Source organism: Heloderma suspectum, chromosome 5 (genome assembly GCF_057233095.1).
Source record: "Heloderma suspectum isolate Gila_16-S chromosome 5, 16-S_ref, whole genome shotgun sequence".
Classification (NCBI taxonomy): Eukaryota; Metazoa; Chordata; class Lepidosauria; order Squamata; family Helodermatidae; genus Heloderma; species Heloderma suspectum.
Window position 1 is genome coordinate 214,460,812 of NC_139462.1, and position 21,744 is coordinate 214,482,555.

Consider the following 21,744-nt stretch of genomic DNA (forward strand, 5'->3'; position numbering starts at 1 on the left):
GTGATTTACTTGCTTTAATTTACCAGTAAACTGTTGTGGTTAAATCCCCAGGTGTCTGGAATGTCAATCACCCCACGGGTACAGCCTAAACCCCACATTATTGGAAAGGGGAAGGTAAAAGAAGGAAGGTGGGACTCTTAAGGAGGCAAGAGATTCTTAATTTGTTGCTCAGGGGGTCCTGGTTGTAAGGAGAAGCTTGACAAAGGAATATAACCCTGGGGCAGGTGGAGCCTTTTACATAGGCAAGTTAAACGGCCTCCAGTAGGCAATTTTTGCTGACTTGATTCACATTGGATTTGGGGCTGGGTGGTAACTATTTCCCTCACTTGCCCCATCATCCCAACCTGATTTGGGAAGAGCTGTTAGATTGTTTAAATGGTGTTTCCTTGTGTGTGGTTCTAGGATGTGAAGCCAGATGTCTTGCTCTGTTCCCATTTCTAATGCCCCTCGGGGTGGACGAATCTGTCTGTTTCACTTTCTACAACATTTGCATTTTATCAACCACAAGTTTGCTCCATCCTATCTCTGTATCAGTTTGCAAATCGTTCTTTTTTTAAGTCCACAGAAAAAGTGATATGCAATTTTGTATGCATTTTCCCCCAAAATACACATTTTTGCAAGCACTTTACCCTAATACATGCCTTTTTGCACACATATGATTGTCTCTAATGTAAGCATTTGTTATGCCATTTTCCCTAATGTGCACATTTTTTTATCAGAGAACTGCATTGCAAAATTTGGAGGGGTGCAAAAACTGAAATCTGGTTCATGTATTATTTCGGGAACTGCGAATTAGGTCACTTTGTCTTAAAATGTGAACCAATCCCTACTAATTAAAGCCCTACGAGTAATCCGTACTGTTAAGGTGCAACCCCATCCTGATAATACCAGCGTTGGGTTAGGGTGCTGATCTGTGCACACAGCAGCAGGCCGCATATCCATGAATGCATGCAAGGGCCTGTGCACACTCTGCTGCAGACCAGACAGTTGGCGCTGGGTTGTGGGGGTGGAGGCAGAACATAAAATATGTTTAGAGGTGGAGACCAACCACGGGCACCACCAGGGTCAGAATGTAGGGTGAAGGTCCAGGGCCCTGTGGTCTGGGATGGCCCCCAAACATCCCCCTGCCGTAACAAGCGGTGATGGTAGGTGGCAGTAAAGGAGAAGGAGGAGGAACTCTTCCTGAGCCTTCGTCCTCCTGCTTTACCTGTGGTGACTCCCTGGTAAAATGTCATGCTGTGGCAGCCAGCTGGTCAAGGCCGAAGCTCCACAGTGCAGCATTTTAACTGAAGTAGTTGCTGCTTTGCTTAACCACAGGGCTTCAACTGGCTGGCAGCCACCACACTTCATCTGCCAGTGAGTTGCCACTGGTAAAGGAGGAAGAAAACTCAGACAGACCCAGCCATCGCTGCCCCTGACACGGTAAAAAAAAGAGGAGGGCTTTGCTGGCAGAACAACAGGGGGCCCTATTGGGGGGGCCCTCAACTTGCCCAGGGGGGCCTCAGACGTAGCAGTGCCTCTGAGACCAAAATCAGCAAGTGTGAGAAACTTGACTTTATTAACATTTAAGCCACTTTGCATCATTTATCCTATTTATTTGTTTGTTTATTACATGTCTATCCTGTCTTTCTTGTAATGAGCTCAAGGCAGCATACATGGTTATCACCCCCCTTTATCCCCACAACAACAGGCCTAGAGATAGTGACTGGCCTAGCCCTACACACACACACACACACACACACACACACTCAATAAACCCACACGCTAACAGAAATGCTATAGTGGTATGACTTGGAGGTCCACAGTGATGTGGGGGTGGGGGGGTGAGAGGGGGGTGGGGGCTGGTTGGTGTAAAACGGCACAACAGAAAGGCAACAAGGAGGTTCTGGATCCACAGAGCAACTGATGAGGGCAGAAGCCAAAACATTTAGCTGAAATATATATATTTTTAATATTCTGTTGTTAGTCTTTCTATCTTTCATATATATAAAAATTGTAGGAGTACATAGGCTTCTTTGTTCCACAGATCTTTTCATCAGGCAGAACAGAAAGGTGGCATAATTTGAAAGAGAGAGAGAGAGAGAGAGAGAGAGAGAGAGAGCGCAAATTAGGTTACATGGGATTGATAACATTTGCATTGCTGATAATGGGTTATTTACAAGGCTGAAAACATTTGCATTGCTGATAACGGTCTATTTGCAAAGCTGGGTTACAAGTAACTGAAAACATTTGCAATTTACAAAACTATTCACTAGAGGATTAGAGACAGTGGGGTTTTAGGAAGGCCAAATACTTACAGAAAAAGGAAACTTAACGCTTGGAATGAGATTCAGCTTCAGCAGATTTGTGATTGCTTTACAAATCAGTCATAATCAGAAGGGAAATAGTTTCTTGAGACATGGAATTTAAAGCACACCCTGATTGACCACTCGGCATATTTGAGATCATAACTGCCCCCCTGCAACAAAAGTATAGGCAGTGGTCCATAACTAGGGACGTGCGGCACTGGAAATTCCATTCCATTTAAGCCCAATGAGATTCTACAGCGTTTCCATTTCAGTAAGTGGTGGCAGACTGTAGCAGACGTTTTGGTGATTCCGGAAACGTTTTGTGCATTCTTTTTTGGCTTCTGCCATTTGCACAAATTGGAATTTGCGCAAATTACAATTTGTGCCATTTGAGGGATCTTGAAATTTGCTCAAATGGTGTCATAATTTTTTTAAAAAAAACATTATTGGCAATCTTGCCCAAGTGCACACAATCACAAGTCTGCTTATCTGCTATGTAGCCCTATAGAGGCATATTCCCCTCTTGTAAATATCCTTGTCAATCTCATCCTCTCCACACCCTACTTCATTTAGCCCAGCAGAGCCATATTCTGTACTTGTCAGCTTGTCAATTTCCCCTTCGCTCAGGAAGTGCCAAAGTGGAGGATGAAAGTGGAGGATGTGATCGTGCGCACTTGCACAAGATCACCAATAAAAAATATATTTTAAAAAATTATTACACCATTTGCACACATTTCAAGATCCCCCCCCCCATCAAAAAAAAAAGGTGCGCAAATTGCTGCTGTTTCAACTTGCTACAGATTGAGTCGATGCCAGCAGGGGGGAAATGGAATGAAACCCACAGGGCCAAACCGGAAACATCCGTTGAATTTTCATCCCCCAAATGGAATTCTCTTATATCTCTATCCATAACCCACTGCAAGAGCACATGCTTTGCATGCATTATATCCAATTAAAGACTCTCAGCTGGCAAAGACCTTGGCATTAGACTTCACAGATTTGCTGCCAGTTGCACATCCAAAGTACAATGGGCAGCCATATAAATCGCCCCAATAAGGCCTTCTCCCTGGGATAGGTGGCCATCCAGCCATTTTTAAAAACTTCTGTCAAAGAAGTTCAAAACAGCACATACTATCAGGACATTCTTCCTAACGTTTAACTGAAATCCCCTTTCTTGCCATTTGAACCCACTGAATGTATCCCCATCCCGCAATGAAATGGCTTATGGAAGACATTAGCACACAGCTTAGTAGGGCTGTGAACCCCTTGGGCCCGAAGCCTGAGCTCTGAGTCAAAGTGGGGCGCTTCGGGCCACCTCTGAGGTGAGACAGAGGGGGCACAAAGTGGCACAAAGTGGGTCGGGTTGCTCCAAAGTGCTTCGGTGCACTTCAGTGCAATCCGGAAGCCCAGCCGTCATGCCACTGCTGCCACCCAGCCCCCAGCTCCTTACCTGGGTCCTCTGGATGCATGCCGGCAGCCATCTTGTTGTTCCAGAGGGGGGGAGCCATTTTTTAAATGGTGACTCCCTGTATTTCCAGAAATACAGGGAGTCGCCATTTTTTAAATAACTCCCCCCCCCCGAATAACAAGACAGCTGCTGGCACGTGTCCAGAGGGCGTAGGAGCTGGCAGTGGCAGTGGCTTCCCCGGCAGCAGCAGCACTGGCAGCTCCCCCCGTGTCACCAGCACGGCAGCGGCGGCTTCCCCCACCCAGAACAAGACAGCTGTCAGCATAAGGAGCTGGGGGCTGGGTGGCTCCCTCCTCCCCGGCATCTTCCCCCCAGAACAAGACAGCTGGCTGTCGGGATTGATTCTGAGTACAGGGAGATAGCAGCTCAGATTCAGAAGAGGATCAGCCAGAACCGGGGGATGCATTTTCCCAAGCCAGTTCAGCTATGGGTAGGCGTGCTTCTCCGGTTACTACCACATGGCTGGGCCTGAAGCCCCATCCCCCTTGCCCCCCTCTGTGAGAAGCCAGGAGGAGGACAAGGAAGAGGAGGAGAGTGGGGGCTGTGACCAAAGAGATGCTAGACTGCAGCACAGAGCTAAGAGGGAAACGTCAGGGGAGGAGCTCAGACATCCGACCTGGTTAGCGATACATGAGAGGCGACGTAGGGAAGCATCGGTGGAAGGGTGGGACATCCCTCCCTAAGTTAGTCTAGCCAGCAAGCCTCACTTCAAACTGCAGGCAATGTCAGTGTTCCCATTTGAATCCCCTGGAGGCATTCCTTTGTAGCCTGAGAGTCTTCAAGGATTTGCATCTGCAATGAACCTGTTGATAATGAATTAAAGGCATGAGACTGAAGCCTCTCTATTTGTGTGTGTGAGTGCATAAGGAAAGAGGGGGTCCAAGGGAAACGTGAAACTGGCAGATAAGGGGCTGGGGGCTGGGCGGCGCATGGGGGGGGGAAGCGGGATTCAGACATCCCACTTCGGCTCCATAGGCTGAAGTGGGTCGGGGGGGGAATCAGCCTGAAGTGAATTGGGCCCACTTCGGATGCCCCAAAGCAACTTCTGAGGTGGATTGGGGGGTCCATACACAGCCCTGCAGCTTAGCATCCTTATTAGTAAGCAACATATTAGCCCTATGCCATCATTGTTGGAATCCATCACTAATGAATGTGTAGAGGGTGATCTGAATTGTCCCTGCTCCTGACCTTCACATGTGCATCCAAAGGTCTGAATAGAGCCAAGGGCCAACCCATAGGATAGGGATGGGGAATCTCTACCCCTAGATATGGCCCAGGAGTTCCCTATCTGACCCACTACCTTCTTTTCCAGACCATGTCCCTTCCTCTGCTGGGAAAAGTTATCTCTGATCAGTTGCAGAGATAAGAGCTTTTCCCAGCAGGGGAGAAGGGGCAGGATCTAGGATGGAAGTAGCTAAGTGATTCAGTCCTGCTTACTCCTGAAGTTTGTCCTGCTTACTTATGAGTAGATATGCTGCTCATGCTTACTTCTGGGGGGCTTGGTATTTCAGTGCTGTTTGAAAGTGCTGATGAATAATTCAGTCCTGTTTACTTATGAGTAGTCACGCAGAGGCTTATCCTGCTGAATATGCTTAAAATTGGCAATAGTCACATTTTGGCCCTGCCCACAGATGGAATGTAAGTCCCGAGACCTTTCACACATTGGAATTCAACCCGTGGCCTGAAAAAGGTACTCCACTCCTGCCATAGGATCTGTCTGTGCAACTGGGAACTTTACAAAAGACAGACCCTGTTCATTTGTAAAGAGCCTAATCCCATACAGTTCTACACAAGTACACTCTGTTTAGACCGTTAGAAGAGTGCGCAATTTCTGCCCCGCCCCCCTCTGCTCCATGTGATCACTGAACATCTGAAAAGGGCTGATCTGATCTCCCCTCTAAAATGAATTATGAACATTTCTACATGAGACTTTTATTGCAGACTCGTAATTGGTCACTCACGGACGTTTGCAGACCTTTACATGATGTCGTCAACCTCCAGAGCATCTCCCATGCTTTTTGAGCTTTAGCCCACTTTTTAAAAGATTAGAGATAAGCTGGTAAGAAACGTTAATGCAAGATATCAGCAGTGTGTAATGTCAGTGTTGCGCTATAATACGGCTACTAGATGGTGTTGTTTAGATATATAGAACATTGCCAAGAAAGGAAGATTTCAATTCCAATCATGCATCCCCCATGGAAAGGAGCCCATCGTAATCCCACAAAGAAACTGGAAGCAGAAAGCCCTGGTAAGGATGTGGGATATAAGCCTCGTGTGATGAGCCTCCACCCCACTTCAGGTTCCCCTCCTTCTGGACACATGCTGACACAGCAACTCACTCCCCTCATTCTTCCCCTACCTTATTACCTTGCTTCATTTCCTTTTCACATTTAAAAGTATTATCAGGGTTTAGCCCAGTATTAAAACCCTAACATTATAAATTTGTTTGCCCATTATGTCTTTTCTTTCCCTCACCTCCGAAATTATTTCATGCAAGGCATGGGGGGAAAGAAATATTCAAAAGGCTCTTCCCAGAACAGATGGGACAGGTGACAAGTTTATAACAAAGAAAGAACTGCAGTTCTCTGGGTTTATTTAAAGTTGTGTGGTTCTGGGGTCAGCGAGTCTTATAGTAAGGCTTTGCAAAAATTGGGTTAAAGCAGGATAAAAACTGAAAATGATGTGCATGTATATGTGCATTATTTAAATCCAATGTGTCTCCTGAGATTCATTATTTTGAATGGTTATTTAATTACTGAGGCTTTGCTTAGGCTATGGCAAACTTCATCCAATCTGCCAGAAAATGACACAATTGTTTGCAAAAGCTTATTACGCCAAAAATCAAGTGCTGGCATTTACAAATCATTAGCTTGGATCATGTACCTGAGGGCACCTTCACACATTCCATTTGGTACCCATACATGTGAAACATTTAAGTGCAAATCTCTCCTGTCTGTATGCAGCACACATTCTAGTGACATGTATCATAAAGGTGGGTGGGTGGATGGATGGACGGACGGACGGACGGACAGACAGACAGACAGATATTGCAGGAATCTAGAACTGGGAATGGTCACAGCCCTCTACCACATGTAGATGCAGTGGCAAACATATTTATGATAGCCTGTAATCAGCGAGGCAGCTATAGAATGACCTCTTTCATCATTAATGCTACCCAAATTCCCTCATTACCAGGGTTTGCAAACCCTGGCTTCAGACTCCTGTTTTGAGAGCAATCCTAGTTAGCATTAATCATGGTTAGTGCCAGTGGAAATAGAATGCTACACTTCATTGCTGCAAACTGTGAAAGGGAGTGCACAAACTTGCAGAATGGTCCCAATCTCTGAACCATGGACCTCGGCTTTGGACCTTGGCCTCTATATTTTCCCCGTTGTCTTCTGGTCACAATTCCAGTTGCTGGTTTTTGACCCACAGAGCTGTAAGCGACTGGGGCATACCATAGAGGCTGCCTTCTGCCAAATGTGAATCCTAATCGAGGGACAGCAGCATTCAGGCAGCTTCCAAAGGGTGATGCCAACAGAGCCCAGCTATTTGAGGACATAGAGCTGCATTTACTAATAGCGCTTTGGGACTGGAAGGATAATGATGTGTGTTTTCTCTAATGGACTACCAAACAGTAGAGGAGGGATTGATGATAAGATTTTGGGGGAGATATGGGCTGCACTTTGCCCCAGAGTGAGGGGGTTTGGGGAGGTGGATATAGGAAGAAGTTAAAACTGTACTTCAAAAGGCTGTGAAATGCTTTGAGGACCTGATGGTTATAAAGGGTATAAAGCTAATAAATAAATACATTATTAGTATTCCAATTGTGTATCCTGTCATGTTTGGACAGGAAGAGTGACATAAAGAGTGATATTCTTAGTGGCTGTCCTGCAATTGTTGAACTCTTTTCTTTGATGTTTGTCAAAAGCACTGGAGGGAGCAATCCTATGGCCACTAGACAGTGGCTAGACAGCCATAGGATATGGTGTTTTCTGGGAACTGACCTCAAAGCCCATGCTCCGAGGTTGGTTCCTGGAGAACCGACTTCCCCCCACTTCCACACTGCCTTGGGGGTAGCGTGGAACAGTCCCGTACTCTGCACTCACAAGAGGAGCATGGAGTGGTTGGAAAGGGGCGTGGCTGGGGGCATTCTGGGGTGGGAAGAGCATAGCTGCTGGTACGACACATCCTATGGGTCATACAGCAACCTCCTTCCCTGCTCCATGCTCCCATGGCTAGACAGCTGCAATCGGCTGTCTAACCAAAAAAGCAGGGCAGGAGGAGCACAGAGGGAATGATCCCCTCCATGCTTCTCGTGCCCTGCTTTGGATAGGCGGTCACCTCCGAGTTCAGAGGCAGGCACCTATCTCGTTAGGATTGCACCCTTAACAATCTTTTGGGCTGGGCCAGCTTTTGGAGGCCACAGCTAATTTCTGGAAACAATGGCGTGTTTCTTTTACGTTTCTTATCGTTTGACATTTAATTTGACAATTTAATGCACATTTTGTCATAACTGTAACTCATGTTGAGCCTCCTGGAATAGGCCTAGCTATGATTCCAAATAAGTAAAATAAAAAATAAATGTTTAATGCTATGAGGAAGAACATTTTTACGAGTGTACAGATGGAAACAACAATTTACTTGTGGATGTGCAACAAGATTTTTTTTTCCGTTATGGATGATTCCCTCAAATGTTTGGTGATAGGGAAAATGAGGGTTAGGTTAACGCAAGATTGTTAATCGGTAGATCTACTTTCAGTTTCATTGCAGAATTGAGATTCAAGCTCTACACAAAGAGCTTTCCCTTTCCTGCTTTTCTGCTATATAGCCTCTAGGTGGAGCTGTGCTATAGCAGAATAGCACAAATACACAAGTAGAAACAGTGCTTTCAGAAATAATACCCCTTAATATCCAGGAAAGTGCTCTGAAAAAACAGAAGCGAAACTGGAAGATGACATTGTCGTCTAAAAATGCATAAGCAACTGTGAGTGAGGAATCACAAGAGCACCATAAATGCCTTGAGTAGAAAAGCTCAGTTTGAAGTCAATTATTACATTTGCTCATTAATGCTATAGTTCAATGGCCATGCTGGTTGGAGATGATAAGAGCTGTAGTCCAACACATCTGAAGGGAAAGGCTGCTATATTTCATGGTCTAATAGCCTGGAAGTCTTTCCCATCCTGGTGTCCTCCGGATGTGTTGGACTGAATTTCCTATCATTCCCAGCCAACATGACCATGCTGGCTGCAAATGATGAGAGCTGCAGACCAACACATCTGGAGCACACAAGGTTGGTGAAGGTTGGTCTATGGTTTCAATGTAGTATGAAACATATGTGACACTCCACCATAGAATATGGCAACAACCAGTTAGACTGCTAATACTAAGTAAGTAGCTGGGGGGATGAATTTGGCCTACTGGTCCTCTCCCATTGGCCTTTGATGCCTCTTCCTGTTTTACCAGACCCCGCAACTGCTATTCCCAGTGACTGACAGCTTCCCACTCGCTTACCATTCATTCCCAGCTAGCTACCATGTTTCTTGATCAAGGGTGCTGAAATCCAGGTACCTGGTAGCCACTGGCACCTAGAAAATCAGGCCTGGTATTTGGATGACTGGCATTTGGGTTGCTGAAGAAGTCAGGAGGTAGGTGTTCCCTCTCATCTCCTAGAAAAGCTTGCTGACTCCTAAATTTTGGACACACCCCACCCTTTTTCTTAACAATACTGCACACATGCACAAATGCAATGTTTATTCAAAATGGCCATTTGTAGACAAACAAATAGAACCATTTATGAGAAAGCAGTGAATGGTGGGGCACGTAAGTTTAGGATAGTAGGGCAGAGCTTTCCAGGATGGGAGAGACAGCCCCTAATATTATTTATATATATTTCTATATGCATGCATGTCCATCTGAGCCACCAGAACACGTAACTGAGTAATGCTGCAATAGGGGCTGATGGGAGACAAAACAGAGACCCAATGGCAAAGGGAGGCCTGTATTTTCTGTACAACTTCTGAAGAAGAGAAGCTCTAAAACTCACTTGCTTTTTATTAGTGCTTCCAGTGTCACAGAAATGAAAGCTCAAATTAAAGGTAGTGTATGTTTCTATCATAAAAAAGGAAAGAAAAAACACCCCACCAGCTACTATTTATCAGTACTGCAGGAGATTCTTTTATTACCTCTTGCAGGATGTACATCTCTTGTGATGTAGTTATTGATTTAACAAGTAAACTTTCTAGCTGGCTTTTATCTGGGAATTAGCATTCCCGACTGAAATGGACCCCGCATTATTCCAGTAGTGCTGAGATACGAGATTGCTGCATATTCCAAGAGCCATGTAATCACCCTATTAGGGTTGTCTCTGCTGCCACATGAAAGTGTGGTCTTTCAGGACTCGAGCAATTACGATGTAGTACTGTCAGGCGATTCTAAAACCTCCTTGTGTGTGGTATTTTTTTGTTTTTGTTTTTATCTTTCCTCAGGTTTGGACATTCGGCAAGCTCAGGTTATTGTGCTGTCATCAGGTACCAAGTGCATAAACGGAGAATACCTTAATGACCAAGGGCTGGTGGTTAATGACTGTCATGCAGAAATTGTGGCAAGGCGGGCCTTCATTCACTTCCTTTACTCGCAGCTGGAGCTGCACCTGAGGTAAACCTGGCTTGGATAATGCTTAAAAAGTGATGGTTGTCAGAGGTTTCTAAAGCTCATCACAGAGAACAAAGTGGAAATTTTTAAAGCAGTGTTATCCTTCCCCAAGTTAACAAAGGAAAAGTAAAATCAGGCAAAAGAAAGGTAATATATATTTTTAAAGATCAGTTAAGAATGTAAGAAGAGCTGTCTTGGGTCAGACCAAAAGCCTATCTAGTCCATCATTCTGTTCCCACAGAGTTCAACCAACCGGATGCTGATGGGAAGCCCACAACAGGTCATGAATGCAATTTATTTATTTATTATTTGTTTATTTATTTCATTTATATCCCACCTTTCTTCCATGATGAAACTCAAGGTGACTACATGTGGTTCCCATGTGGTCTCCCCTCCAAGCACTGACCAGACCCAAACCAGTGTGGTGTAGTGGCAAGAGTGTTGGACTAGGAGCTGGGAGATCCGGGTTCTAGTCCCCACTCAGCCATGGAAGCTCACTGGGTGACTTTGGGCCAGTCACAGACACTCAGCCCAACCCACCTCACAGGGTTGTTGTTGTGAGGATAAAATGGAGAGGAGGAGGGTAATGTAAGCCGCCTTGGGTTCCTTGCAAGAGGAAAAAAGGCAGGGTATAAATGCAATAAATAAATTAAATAAATAAATAAATGCTTAGCTTCAGCAAGACGGCTGCCTCATGTGCCTTCAGACTATGCCCTGGGACAGGTGTCCCGGTGGGCAGGTGGGCAATAGCACCTGCCCACTCATGTTCCCCAGCAAGTGATATTCGAAGGGCTTTTCTACCCGAGGCATTTGTCATGTGCTTGTCATTCCCAGTCACAGTTGTTTACAGGTTCTTTAGAGAATGTCATGACCCTCCAATTTCATTTCTGTGTCTAACCAGCACTTTCGGTGAGTCTTTTTAGAACATTTCGCATTTAGGGAAAATGCGGCATTTAATTGTGAAAGTGAAAGAAAGTGCAATTTCTTATTGTGCATTTGTGCTGTTCCGCTCTCCACAGTGCCACTTAGAGATTATGTAGAGGAAAGCAAGAAAAGAAAAGCTCCTCATATAGAGCTTAGATCTCAGTTCTGCAATGAAAATGAAAGTAGATACAGCAGATTAACCACCGATTAACAGCCTCATGTAGAAAACCTCAAAGGCATACTGCCTCTGATACTGGAGGTAATATATCATAGAATCATAGAATAGTAGGGTTGGAAGGGGCCTACAAGGCCATCGAGTCCAACCCCCTGCTCAATGCAGGAATCCAAGTCAGAGCATCCCTGACAGATGGCTGTCCAGCCTCGTCTTGAATGCCTCCAGTGTGGGAGGTAGCTGCCCACTACCGCCCTAGGTAATTGGTTCCATTGTCGTATTGCTCTAACAGTCAGGAAGTTTTTCCTGATGTTCAGCCGGAATCTGGCTTCCTGTAACTTGATCCCATTATTCCGTGTCCTGCACTCTGGGATGATCAAGAAGAGATCCTGGCCTTCCTCTCTGTGACAACCTTTCAGGTACTTGAAGAGCGCTATCCTATCTCCCCTCAGTCTTCTCTTCTCAAGGCTAAACATACCAGTTCTTTCAGTCTCTCCTCATAGGGCTTTGTTTCCAGTCCTCTGATCATCTTTGTTGTCCTCCTCTGAACCCTCTGCAGTTTGTCTGCATCCTTCTTCAAGTGTGGTGCCCAGAACTGGACACAGTACTCCAGATGAGGCCTAACCAGTGCTGAGTAGAGGGGAACTAGTGCTTCCCAGGATTTGGAAGTGATGCTTCTATGAATGCAGCCCAACATAGCATTTGCCTTTTTTGCAGCCACATCACATTGTTGGCTCATATTCAGCTTGTGATCGACAACAGTTCCAAGATCCTTCTTGCTTGTAGTGTTGTTGAGCCACGTATCCCCCATCTTGTAACTGTGCATTTGGTTTCTTTTTCCTAGGTGAAGAACTTGGCATTTATCCCTATTAAATGTCATTCTGTTGTTTTCTGCCCAGCGCTCCAGTCTATCAAGATCACTTTGAATTTTGTTTCTGTCTTCCAAAGCATTAGCTATCCCGCCCAATTTTGTGTCATCTGCAAATTTGATCAGCATTCCCTGCACCTCCTCCTCCAAGTCATTAATAAAAATGTTGAAGAGCACTGGGCCCAGGACTGAGCCCTGCAGTACCCCATTCGTTACCTCTCCCCAGTTTGAGAAGATCCCATTGATAAGCACTCTTTGAGTCCGATTCTGTAGCCAACTGTGGATCCACCGGATCGTTTTTTCTTCTGGCCCACTTTGAGCTAGTTTGCTGATCAGGATTATCATGGGGCACTTTGTCAAAAGCTTTGCTGAAGTCGAGGTATATGATGTCTACAGCATTCCCACAGTCCACAGGGGAGGTTACTTGATCAAAAAATGAGATCAGATTCATCTGGCAGGACTTGTTCTTGACAAATCCATGTTGGCTTCAAGTAATCACTTCATTGTTTTCAAGGTGCTTACAGATGGATTGCTTTATCATCTGCTCCAGAATTTCCCAGGGATTGATGTCAGACTGACTGGTCTGTAGTTCCCACATTCCTCCTTTTTACCCTTTTTGAAGATAGGGACAACATTAGCCCTCCTCCAGTCATCTGGCACTTCCCCCATCCTCCATGATTTCTCAAAGAGAATAGACAGCAGTTCTGAGAGTTCTTCTGCCAGTTCCTTTATTACTCTAGGATGCAGTTCATCTGGCCCTGGAGATTTGAACTCATTCCAAGTAATTAGGTGTTCCTTGACCATATGCCTATCGATCCCAAGCTGAAATCCTGCCCCTTCAGCCTATACTTCGCCTTTGCCAGGAGGGTGATAGACCCTCTTTTGGGAGAAGACTGAGCCAAAGTAGGAATTGAGCACCTCTGCCTTTTCTTTGTCATCTGTTATTGTTTTGCCATCCTTATTTAATGCTGAACAACCATTTCTTTCCTCTGTCTTTTGCTATACACATAGCTGAAGGAAGCCTTTTTGTTGTTTTTAGCATCCCACACTAACCTCAGCTCATTCTCAGCTTTAGCCTTCCTGAAGCCATCCCTGCAATTCTGTGCTACCTGCCTGGACTCTTCCTTTGTTACTTGGCCTTCTTTCCACTTCCTATATGTGTCCGTTTTTGTTTTCAGGTCATCTCTAAGCTTTTTGTGAAGCCACATTGGCTTCTTCTGTTGTCTTCCACCTTTTCTTCTTGTTGGAATTGTTTGTCATTGTGCCTTGAGAATTTCTTTTTTTAAAAGCTCCCACCCATCTTGGACTCCTTTTCTCATTAGCGTCGCTTGCCATGGGACCTTACTAATCATTGTTCTGAGTTTATTAAAATCAGGTTTTCTAAAATCCAGGGTACGCGTTTGACTACACTCAGCTTTTGCTTCCCTTAGAACCAAGAACTCAAGTACAACATGGTCGCTTTCCCCCACAGTTCCTGTAACTGCTACTTTATCCACTAAGTCATCTCTGTTGGTTAGGATCAAGTCAAGGATAGCTGATCCTCTAGTTCCTTCCTCTACTTTCTGCAGGAAGAAGTTATCCACCACACAAGTCAGGAATTTCTTGGAGGGGCCATGTTTTGCAGAATTTGTCTCCCAACAAATATCAGGGAAATTGAAGTCCCCCATTACTACTACATCATGCTTCCTTAAAACATTGGCTATTTGCTTTTCAAAAGTTTCATCCTCATCTTCTCCTTGATTGGGTGGCCGGTAGTAGACTCCCACCATCAGGTACCTTTTATTCTTTGCTCCATTTATTTTGATCCAGATGCTCTCGATGGGGCTACCAAGCTCATCCTCCTGTATTTCTGTGCAGAGATATGTATTTTTCACATACAGTGCAACCCCACCTCCCTTTCTGTCCCTCCTGTTCTTTTTGAACAAGTTATATCCTTCAATTGCTGTATTCCAGTCATGAGAGTCATCCCACCAAGTCTCAGTTATACCTATCTAGTCATAATTTCCCTCTTGTATTAAGAGTTCAAGTTCGTTCTGTTTGTTTCCCATACTCTGGGCATTAGTATATAGACATCGGAGACCATGTGCTTCATAGTCTGGCTTTCTTCCTACATGTGTCTGAAGACTATTATTGGGCGCTATTAGAGCTGTTCTCTCCGTTGCAGTGCATGAGCCTATGTCCATTGTTACCCCCAACTTTGCATCTCCCTTCCCCGTAGGAGTCAGTTTAAAGCCTTCCTGATGAAGTTCTTCATGCTGTGGCCAAACACATTCTTCCCAGCCTTTGTGAGGTGCAACCCGTCCCTTGCCAACAGCCCATTTTCCAGGAAGTATAGCCTGTGGTCCCAAAATCCAAATCTCTCTCGTTGGCATCACCTTCGTAGCCAGTCATTCACCCGGAGTATTTTTCGTTCCCTTTCTATCCCTCTTCTAACTACTGGAAGTATGGATGAGAAAACTATCTGGGCCCCAAAGTTCTTGAGTTTCCTTCCCAAAGCTTCAAAGTCTGATGTGATTTCTTCGTAGCTCTGCTTGGCGGTATCATTGGTTCCCACATGGATGAGAAGAAAAGGATACCTGTCAGTGGGCTTTATGAGTGCAGGCAACCTTTCAGTCACATCTCTAATCCATCCTCCCAGGAGACAACATACTTGGCGAGTCCACGGGTCTTTGCGACACACTTGGGTCTCGATCCCACACAGCAAGGAGTCTCCCACTACTACCGCTCTTCTCTTCTTCTTGTTGTAGGCCTGGGTTTCATCGCCTCTGTTTGATTGACCTTCAGCCTCTTGCTCACTCTCATGTAGGTTTCTCTGTGATTCTTCCTCTGCAGGCTGTCCTCCAGTCTCATCCGCAAGTACCTGGAATCGGTTCCACAGCTCCACTGCTTCCACTGGTGCAGAGTGGCATCTAGTTCTTCTTCTCCTAACTGTCACCCTTTTCCAAGGAGTATCCTCTACTCCATTTTTCTTCATCTCAGCATTTCCCACTTCTCATCTTGCTGTTGTTCTTCAAGCTTCTGGTCTTTCCTTTGCTGCTGTAGTTCCCCCATTCTGTCCAAGAACTCTTCGTGTTCTCTTATTCCCCAGAGGGTCGACAGTCGCCACTCCAGTCCACTTACTTTTTCTTCCAGCAGCATGATCTACTTGCACTTGTTGCAGGTGTAGGCCATGTTGTTCTCAGGCAAGAAAACAAACACTGCACACACCTTGCAGGTCACCACCACTGGAGAGTCTTGTCCTTCCATAGCCTTTTTTCCCTTTTTGTGTCTAGCGTTGTGATTGTTCTAGACTAGCCTGTGCCTGCTCCTCTACTCAGTAGAGGTTAAAAGCAGAGTCCCACTGGTGTGGAATTGTGTGTTACAGGACAAATAAATGAAAAAAGTGAGCTAAAAAAGAAAAGTGTTAGGGGCCTCCCCCTTGACCTCCCCTGCCGAACTCCCCTGGCCAACTCCTGTTTGCTCCCCCTATCCGCTCGCTCTGGTCACTCGCTCTCTGGGAGCTTGCTTGCTTCTGTAGTCCCTGGACCAGCTGGAGCAGCTTGCTCTGCTCTTCTCAGCTGGGAGGCGGGAAACAGACTGAAGCTTCCTGCCCACTCAGCTGCTGGGAGTACTCTGGCCACACACACCCAATTCAGTCGGAGCTCTCAGAAGCACCTGGTGAGCTCACAGCCACTCAGAAGGATAAAGGGCAGCCCCCTGGGCTTCCTGCAGCCCACTTACCTCTTAGCCTCTGTCTCCTTTGTCTCTTCTACCACTGCAACATATCATGACTAGTAGTCACTGATAGCCTTATCCTCCATGAAGTTGTCAAATCCCTTTTTAAAGCCGTTGAAGTTGGTGGCTACCACTACAACTTGGGGTAGTGAGTTCCACATAGTTTAACTATGTGCTGTGTGAAAGAAATACTTCCTTTTGTCTGTGTTAGAACTTCCACAGTTTACCTTCATTTTATGATGCCAGATTCTAGTATTATGAGAGAGGGAGAAAAACTTCACCCTATCCATTTTTTCCACACCATATACCGTTTTATACATCTCTATCATGTCTCCCCTTGATTGCCTTTTTTCTAAGCTAAAATGTCCTAAGCACTGTAAGCTTTCCTCATAGGGGAATTATTCCCACCTCTTGATCATTTTGGTTGTCCTTTTCTGCACCTATTCTAGCTCTACAGTATCCTGTTTGAGCTGCAGTGACCAGAACTGTGTGGTTGCACCATAGATTTGTGTAAAGGCATTATGACCGTTTGAGTTTCAGTTGCTTTCCTAATGATCTCTAACATGGAATTTGCCTTTTTCAAAGCTGCTGCACTTGCTTACGTTGAACCACATTTGCCATTTTGATACCTAGTCTGGAGACATCCTTTTGGAGCTCTTCACAAACCCTTCACAAACAAACCATGCTAAATAATTTCATGTCATCTGCAAACTTGCCACCCCTCTGCTCACCCCTAACTCCAGATCATTTATGAACAAGTTAAAAAGCAGTGGTCCCAATACAGATCCTTGTGTGTCCCCACTGTTTTCATCCCAATGCTACAGTTCCTGTAGCAACAGCATATGTTATTGGTTGGTTGGTTATAACAAATGCCTTCTCAACCTGAAGGAATTCCAGGTGACATACAGCAAGTAAATTGCTCTAAAGCCACAGAAAGCCCAATTAAAACAATGGAAGGAGCAATCCTACCTGGATCGACGGTTGCCTCCGAGCCCGGGGGCAACTACCTATCCAGTGCAGGGCAGGAGGAGTGGTGAGGAGCAGATCTCCTCCTCACTCCCCCCACCCTGTTTTCACAGCTAGACAGCCAATTTCAGCTGTCTAACTTCGAGACCTCAGAGCACGGGAAGTGGCAGCCAGATGACACATAGGATGTGTCATACCAGCATTTCTGACCAACACACCGCAGCCCACCCCCAGGAATGCCCCATTTTCGACACACCATGCCACTCTTCTGAGCACAGAGTGCAGGGCTGATCCACGCTGCCTATAAGGCAGTGCGGGAGGGGGAGGGGGTCAGTTCTCCTGGGAACCGGCCTATCCTATGGCTCTCTAACCGCTGACTAGCAGCCATAGGATTGCACCCTAAACCTTTTTTTTAAATGTTATGTTGAAATATAAACCCCAGCAAGCAGATGAAATAACAAGTCACCTCAAAACAGTTTGGTGTAGGGGCGCTAGGCAATTCACTTTTGTCTGCACTGCAGTCCCAGGCAGGCAATAAAAAAGAGTTTCATCAAGCCCCTAGCGAGAGCTGAAATACTTGGCTGGTGGTGGGCTGCATTCAGTTTGATTGGTCCCAAATTGTGCAGACCTAGTAGAGAGCTACATCAAAATGTTGAATTCATCATAGCAATCCATTGCATTCCAATAACCAGAAGTCTGGTTTAACCAAGTTGGGAATAATGACGGGTCTGATGTAGTTGTTTTTCTAACTCACCATTTACGAGCTTGCTTGCTTGGTCTGGACCAAATAACTGTACAAAGGGAGTCAGATTTAGTCTGGAGGCATTTTATGCCAGCCAATTTTCCTTCAGCAGCTATTAGATTTTAATCATAAAGCTGTGTTTTATGAAGCCTCTAGGCTGTTTACAATGAATGCTTTAAGCACAGACCAGATAAGAGGAGTGAATGGCCAGAGAATGAAAGACCAGCCATCTTCTCATTATAAGAATTTTCTTCCTTCACTGCTGCTGAGTCATAGTGGAGAAAGTTATTTACGATGAACATGCTCTCTTGTATTTTGTTGGTCATTAATATGTTCTTTGGATCATAAAAGAGCTACCCACTGGTGCGTGAAGCAGACAGCAGCCCTGGAATCTAAGCAGTATACAGTAATACTCCCTCCACAGCACATAGTTAAACTATGAAATTCACTACCACTGTAGTGATGGCCACCAATTTGGATGGCTTTAAAAGGGGATTGGACAAATTCCTGGAGGAGAAGGCTATCAATGGTTACCACTCTGTGCTACCTCCAATATCAGAGGTGCCAGTTGCTGGGGATCATGGGCAGGAGGGTGCTGTTGTACTCATGCCCTGCTTGTAGGTTTCCCATGGGCAGCTGGTTGGCCGGACTAGAATGGACCCTTGGTCTGATTCGGCATGGCTCTTCTTATTTTCTTATGGAGATGTTCACCCAAGGTTGGCTGTCTAATGATTTTTTTAAAATCCTAAACTTCCCTTCATCCAATTGGATTCTAGAGTTGTGTACAAAAGTCATAAATAAAATTGTTCATACAAAATGCAGTACATTTTTCAAAAAAAAACCCTTCATACCAGACCGGCAAACTGAGAAGTCATAACCCTTTAAGCTCCTTGAGCAAATAAAAATGTCTTTACCTGGCACTGAAAAGATTGTAGAGCTGGCACCAGTTTTACCTGTTTGGGGAAGGTGTTCCAAAGTCAGGTGCATTCCTGTTTGTTGTTGTTGTTCAGTCGTTCAGTCGTGTCCGACTCTTCGTGACCCCGTGGACCATAGCACGCCAGGCCTTCCTGTCCTGCGCTCTCTCCCGGAGCGTGCTCAAGTTCATATTCGTTGCATCCGTGATGCTATCTAGCCATCTCATCCTCTGCCGTCCCCTTCTCCTTTTGCCTTCAGTCTTTCCCAGCATCAGGGTCTTTTCCAGGGAGTTTTCTCTTCGCATTAGGTGGCCAAAATATTGGAGCTTCAGCTTCATTATCTGTCCTTCCAATGAGCACTCAGGGTTGATTTCCTTTAGGATGGACTGATTTGACCTCCTTGCAGTCCAGGGGACTCGTAAGAGTCTTCTCCAGCACCACAGTTCGAAAGCATCAATTCTTCGGCGCTCAGCCTTCCTTATAGTCCAGCTCTCACAGCCATACATTACTACTGGGAAAACCATAGCTTTGATTAGATGGACCTTTGTCGGCAAGGTGATGTCTCTGCTTCTTACTATGCTGTCTAGGTTTGCCATAGCTTTCCTCCCAAGGAGCAAGCGTCTTTTAATTTCATGGCTACAGTCACCGTCTGCGGTGATCTTGGAGCCCAAGAAAGTAAAATCTGTCACTGCTTCCATTTCTTCCCCTTCTATATGCCAGGAAGTGATAGGGCCAGATGACATGATCTTAGTTTTTTTAATGTTGAGTTTCAAACCAGCTTTTGCACTCTCCTCTTTCACCCTCAACAAGAGGCTCTTGAGATCCTCTTCGCTTTCTGCCATTAGGGTGGTATCGTCTGCATATCGGAGGTTGTTAATAATTGATAATTCAATTGTTGATAATTCTCCCGGCAATCTTAATTCCGACCTCTGATTCATCCAACCCGGCATTTCTCATGATGTACTCTGCATATAAGTTAAATAAGCAGGGTGACAATATGCAGCCTTGTCGTACTCCTTTCCCAATTTTGAACCAATCGGTTGTTCCATCTCTGGTTCTTACTGTTGCTTCTTGACCCTCATACAGGTTTCTCAGGAGACAGGTAAGGTGGTCTGGTACTCCCATCACTTTCAGAATTTGCCACAGTTTGTTGTGATCCACACAATCAAAGGCTTTAGCGTAGTCAATGAAGCAGAAATAGACGTTTTTCTGGAATTCTCTTGCTTTCTCCATGATGCAGCGAATGTTGGCGATTTGATCTCTAGTTCCTCTGCCTCTTCTAAACCCAGCTTGTACTTCCGGTAGTTCTCGGTTCGCATACTGCTGAAGCCTAGCTTGTAGGATTTTGAGCATCACCTTGCTGGCATGTGAAATGAGCGCAATGGTGCGGTAGTTTGAACACTCTTTGGCGTTGCCCTTCTTTGGAATTGGAATGTAAACTGACCTTTTCCAGTCTTGTGGCCACTGTTGAGTGTTCCAGATTTGTTGGCATATTGAATGCAGCACTTTAACAGCATCATCTTTTAGGATTTTAAATAGCTCGGCTGGAATACTGTCATCTCCGCTAGCTTTGTTGTTACTAATGCTTCCTAAGGCCCACTTGACTTCACTCTCTAGGATGTCCGGCTCAAGTTCAGTGACCGCACTATCATGGCTATCAGGGACATTCAGATCTTTCCTGTATAGTTCTTCTGTGTATTCTTGCCACCTCTTCTTAATCTCATCTGCTTCTGTTAGGTCCCTGCCTTCTTTGTCCTTTATCATGCCCGTCTTTGCACAAAACGTTCCCTTGAGATCTCCAATTTTCGTGAAGAGATCTCTAGTCTTTCCCATTCTGTTGTTTTCCTCGATTTCTTTGCATTGTTCATTTAAGAAGGCCTTCTTGTCTCTCCTTGCTATTCTCTGGAACTCTGCATTCAGTTGGGTATATCTTCCCCTTTCTCCTTTGCTTTTCGCTTCCCTTCTTTCGTGAGCTACTTGTAAAGCCTCATCAGACAGCCACTTGGCTTTCTTGCATTTCTTTTTCTTTGGGACGGATTTCGTTGCTGCCTCCTGAACAATGTTACGGACCTCCGTCCATAGTTCCTCAGGCACTCTGTCTATCAGGTCTAATCCCTGAAATCTATTCCTCACCTCCACTGTATATTCATCAGGGATATGATTTAGGTCATACCTGAAAGGTTTAGTGGTTTTCCCGACGTTCTTCAATTTCAGCCGAAATTTTGCAAGAAGCAGCTCATGATCTGAGCCACAGTCAGCTCCAGGTCTTGTTTTTACTGACTGTATGGAGCTTCTCCATCTTTGGCTGCAAAGGACATAATCAATCTGATTTCGATATTGACCATCTGGTGACGTCCATGTGTAGAGTCGCCTCTTGTGCTGTTGGAAAAGAGTGTTTGCTATGATCAGCATGTTCTCTTGGCAAAACTCTATTAGCTTTTGTCCTGCTTCAATTTGTACACCAAGGCCATGCCTGCCTGTTATCCCGGTGATTTCTTGACTTCCTACTTTAGCATTCCAATCCCCTATGATGAAGAGGACATCTTTTTTTGGCGTTAGTTCTAGAAGGTGTTGTAGGTCTTCATAGAACCGATCAACCTCAGCTTCTTCGGCCTCAGTGGTTGGGGCATAGACTTGAATTACTGTGTTGTTGAATGGTTTGCCTTGGATTCGTACTGAGATCATTCTATCATTTTTAAGATTGTACCCCAGTACTGCTTTTCCCACCCTTTTGTTGACTATGAGTGCTACTCCATTTCTTCTAAGGGATTCTTGCCCACAATAGTAGATATGATGGTCACCTGAATTAAATTCGCCCATGCCTGTCCATTTTAGTTCACTGATTCCCAAGATGTCGATGTTCAATCTTGCCATCTCATGTTTGACCACCTCCAGCTTACCTTGATTCATTGATCTGACATTCCAGGTTCCTAAACAATATTGTTCTTTACAGCATCGGATTTTCTTTTCACCACCAGACACATCCACAGCTGAGTGTCCTTTCGGGTTTGGCCCAGCCGCTTCACTCTTTCTG

The 21,744-nt window shown here is 45.2% G+C and overlaps 1 protein-coding gene across 1 annotated transcript in view; it reads left to right on the forward strand.

The window, feature by feature from the left end:
• ADARB2 (adenosine deaminase RNA specific B2 (inactive)) overlaps positions 1–21,744 on the forward strand; it is a 635,707-nt gene that overhangs the window by 542,760 nt on the left and 71,203 nt on the right. Inside the window, exon 6 of the mRNA XM_084855086.1 lies at positions 10,245–10,413. Within this exon, the coding sequence (XP_084711212.1) occupies positions 10,245–10,413 (169 nt within the window). The remainder of the gene's footprint in view (positions 1–10,244; positions 10,414–21,744) is intronic.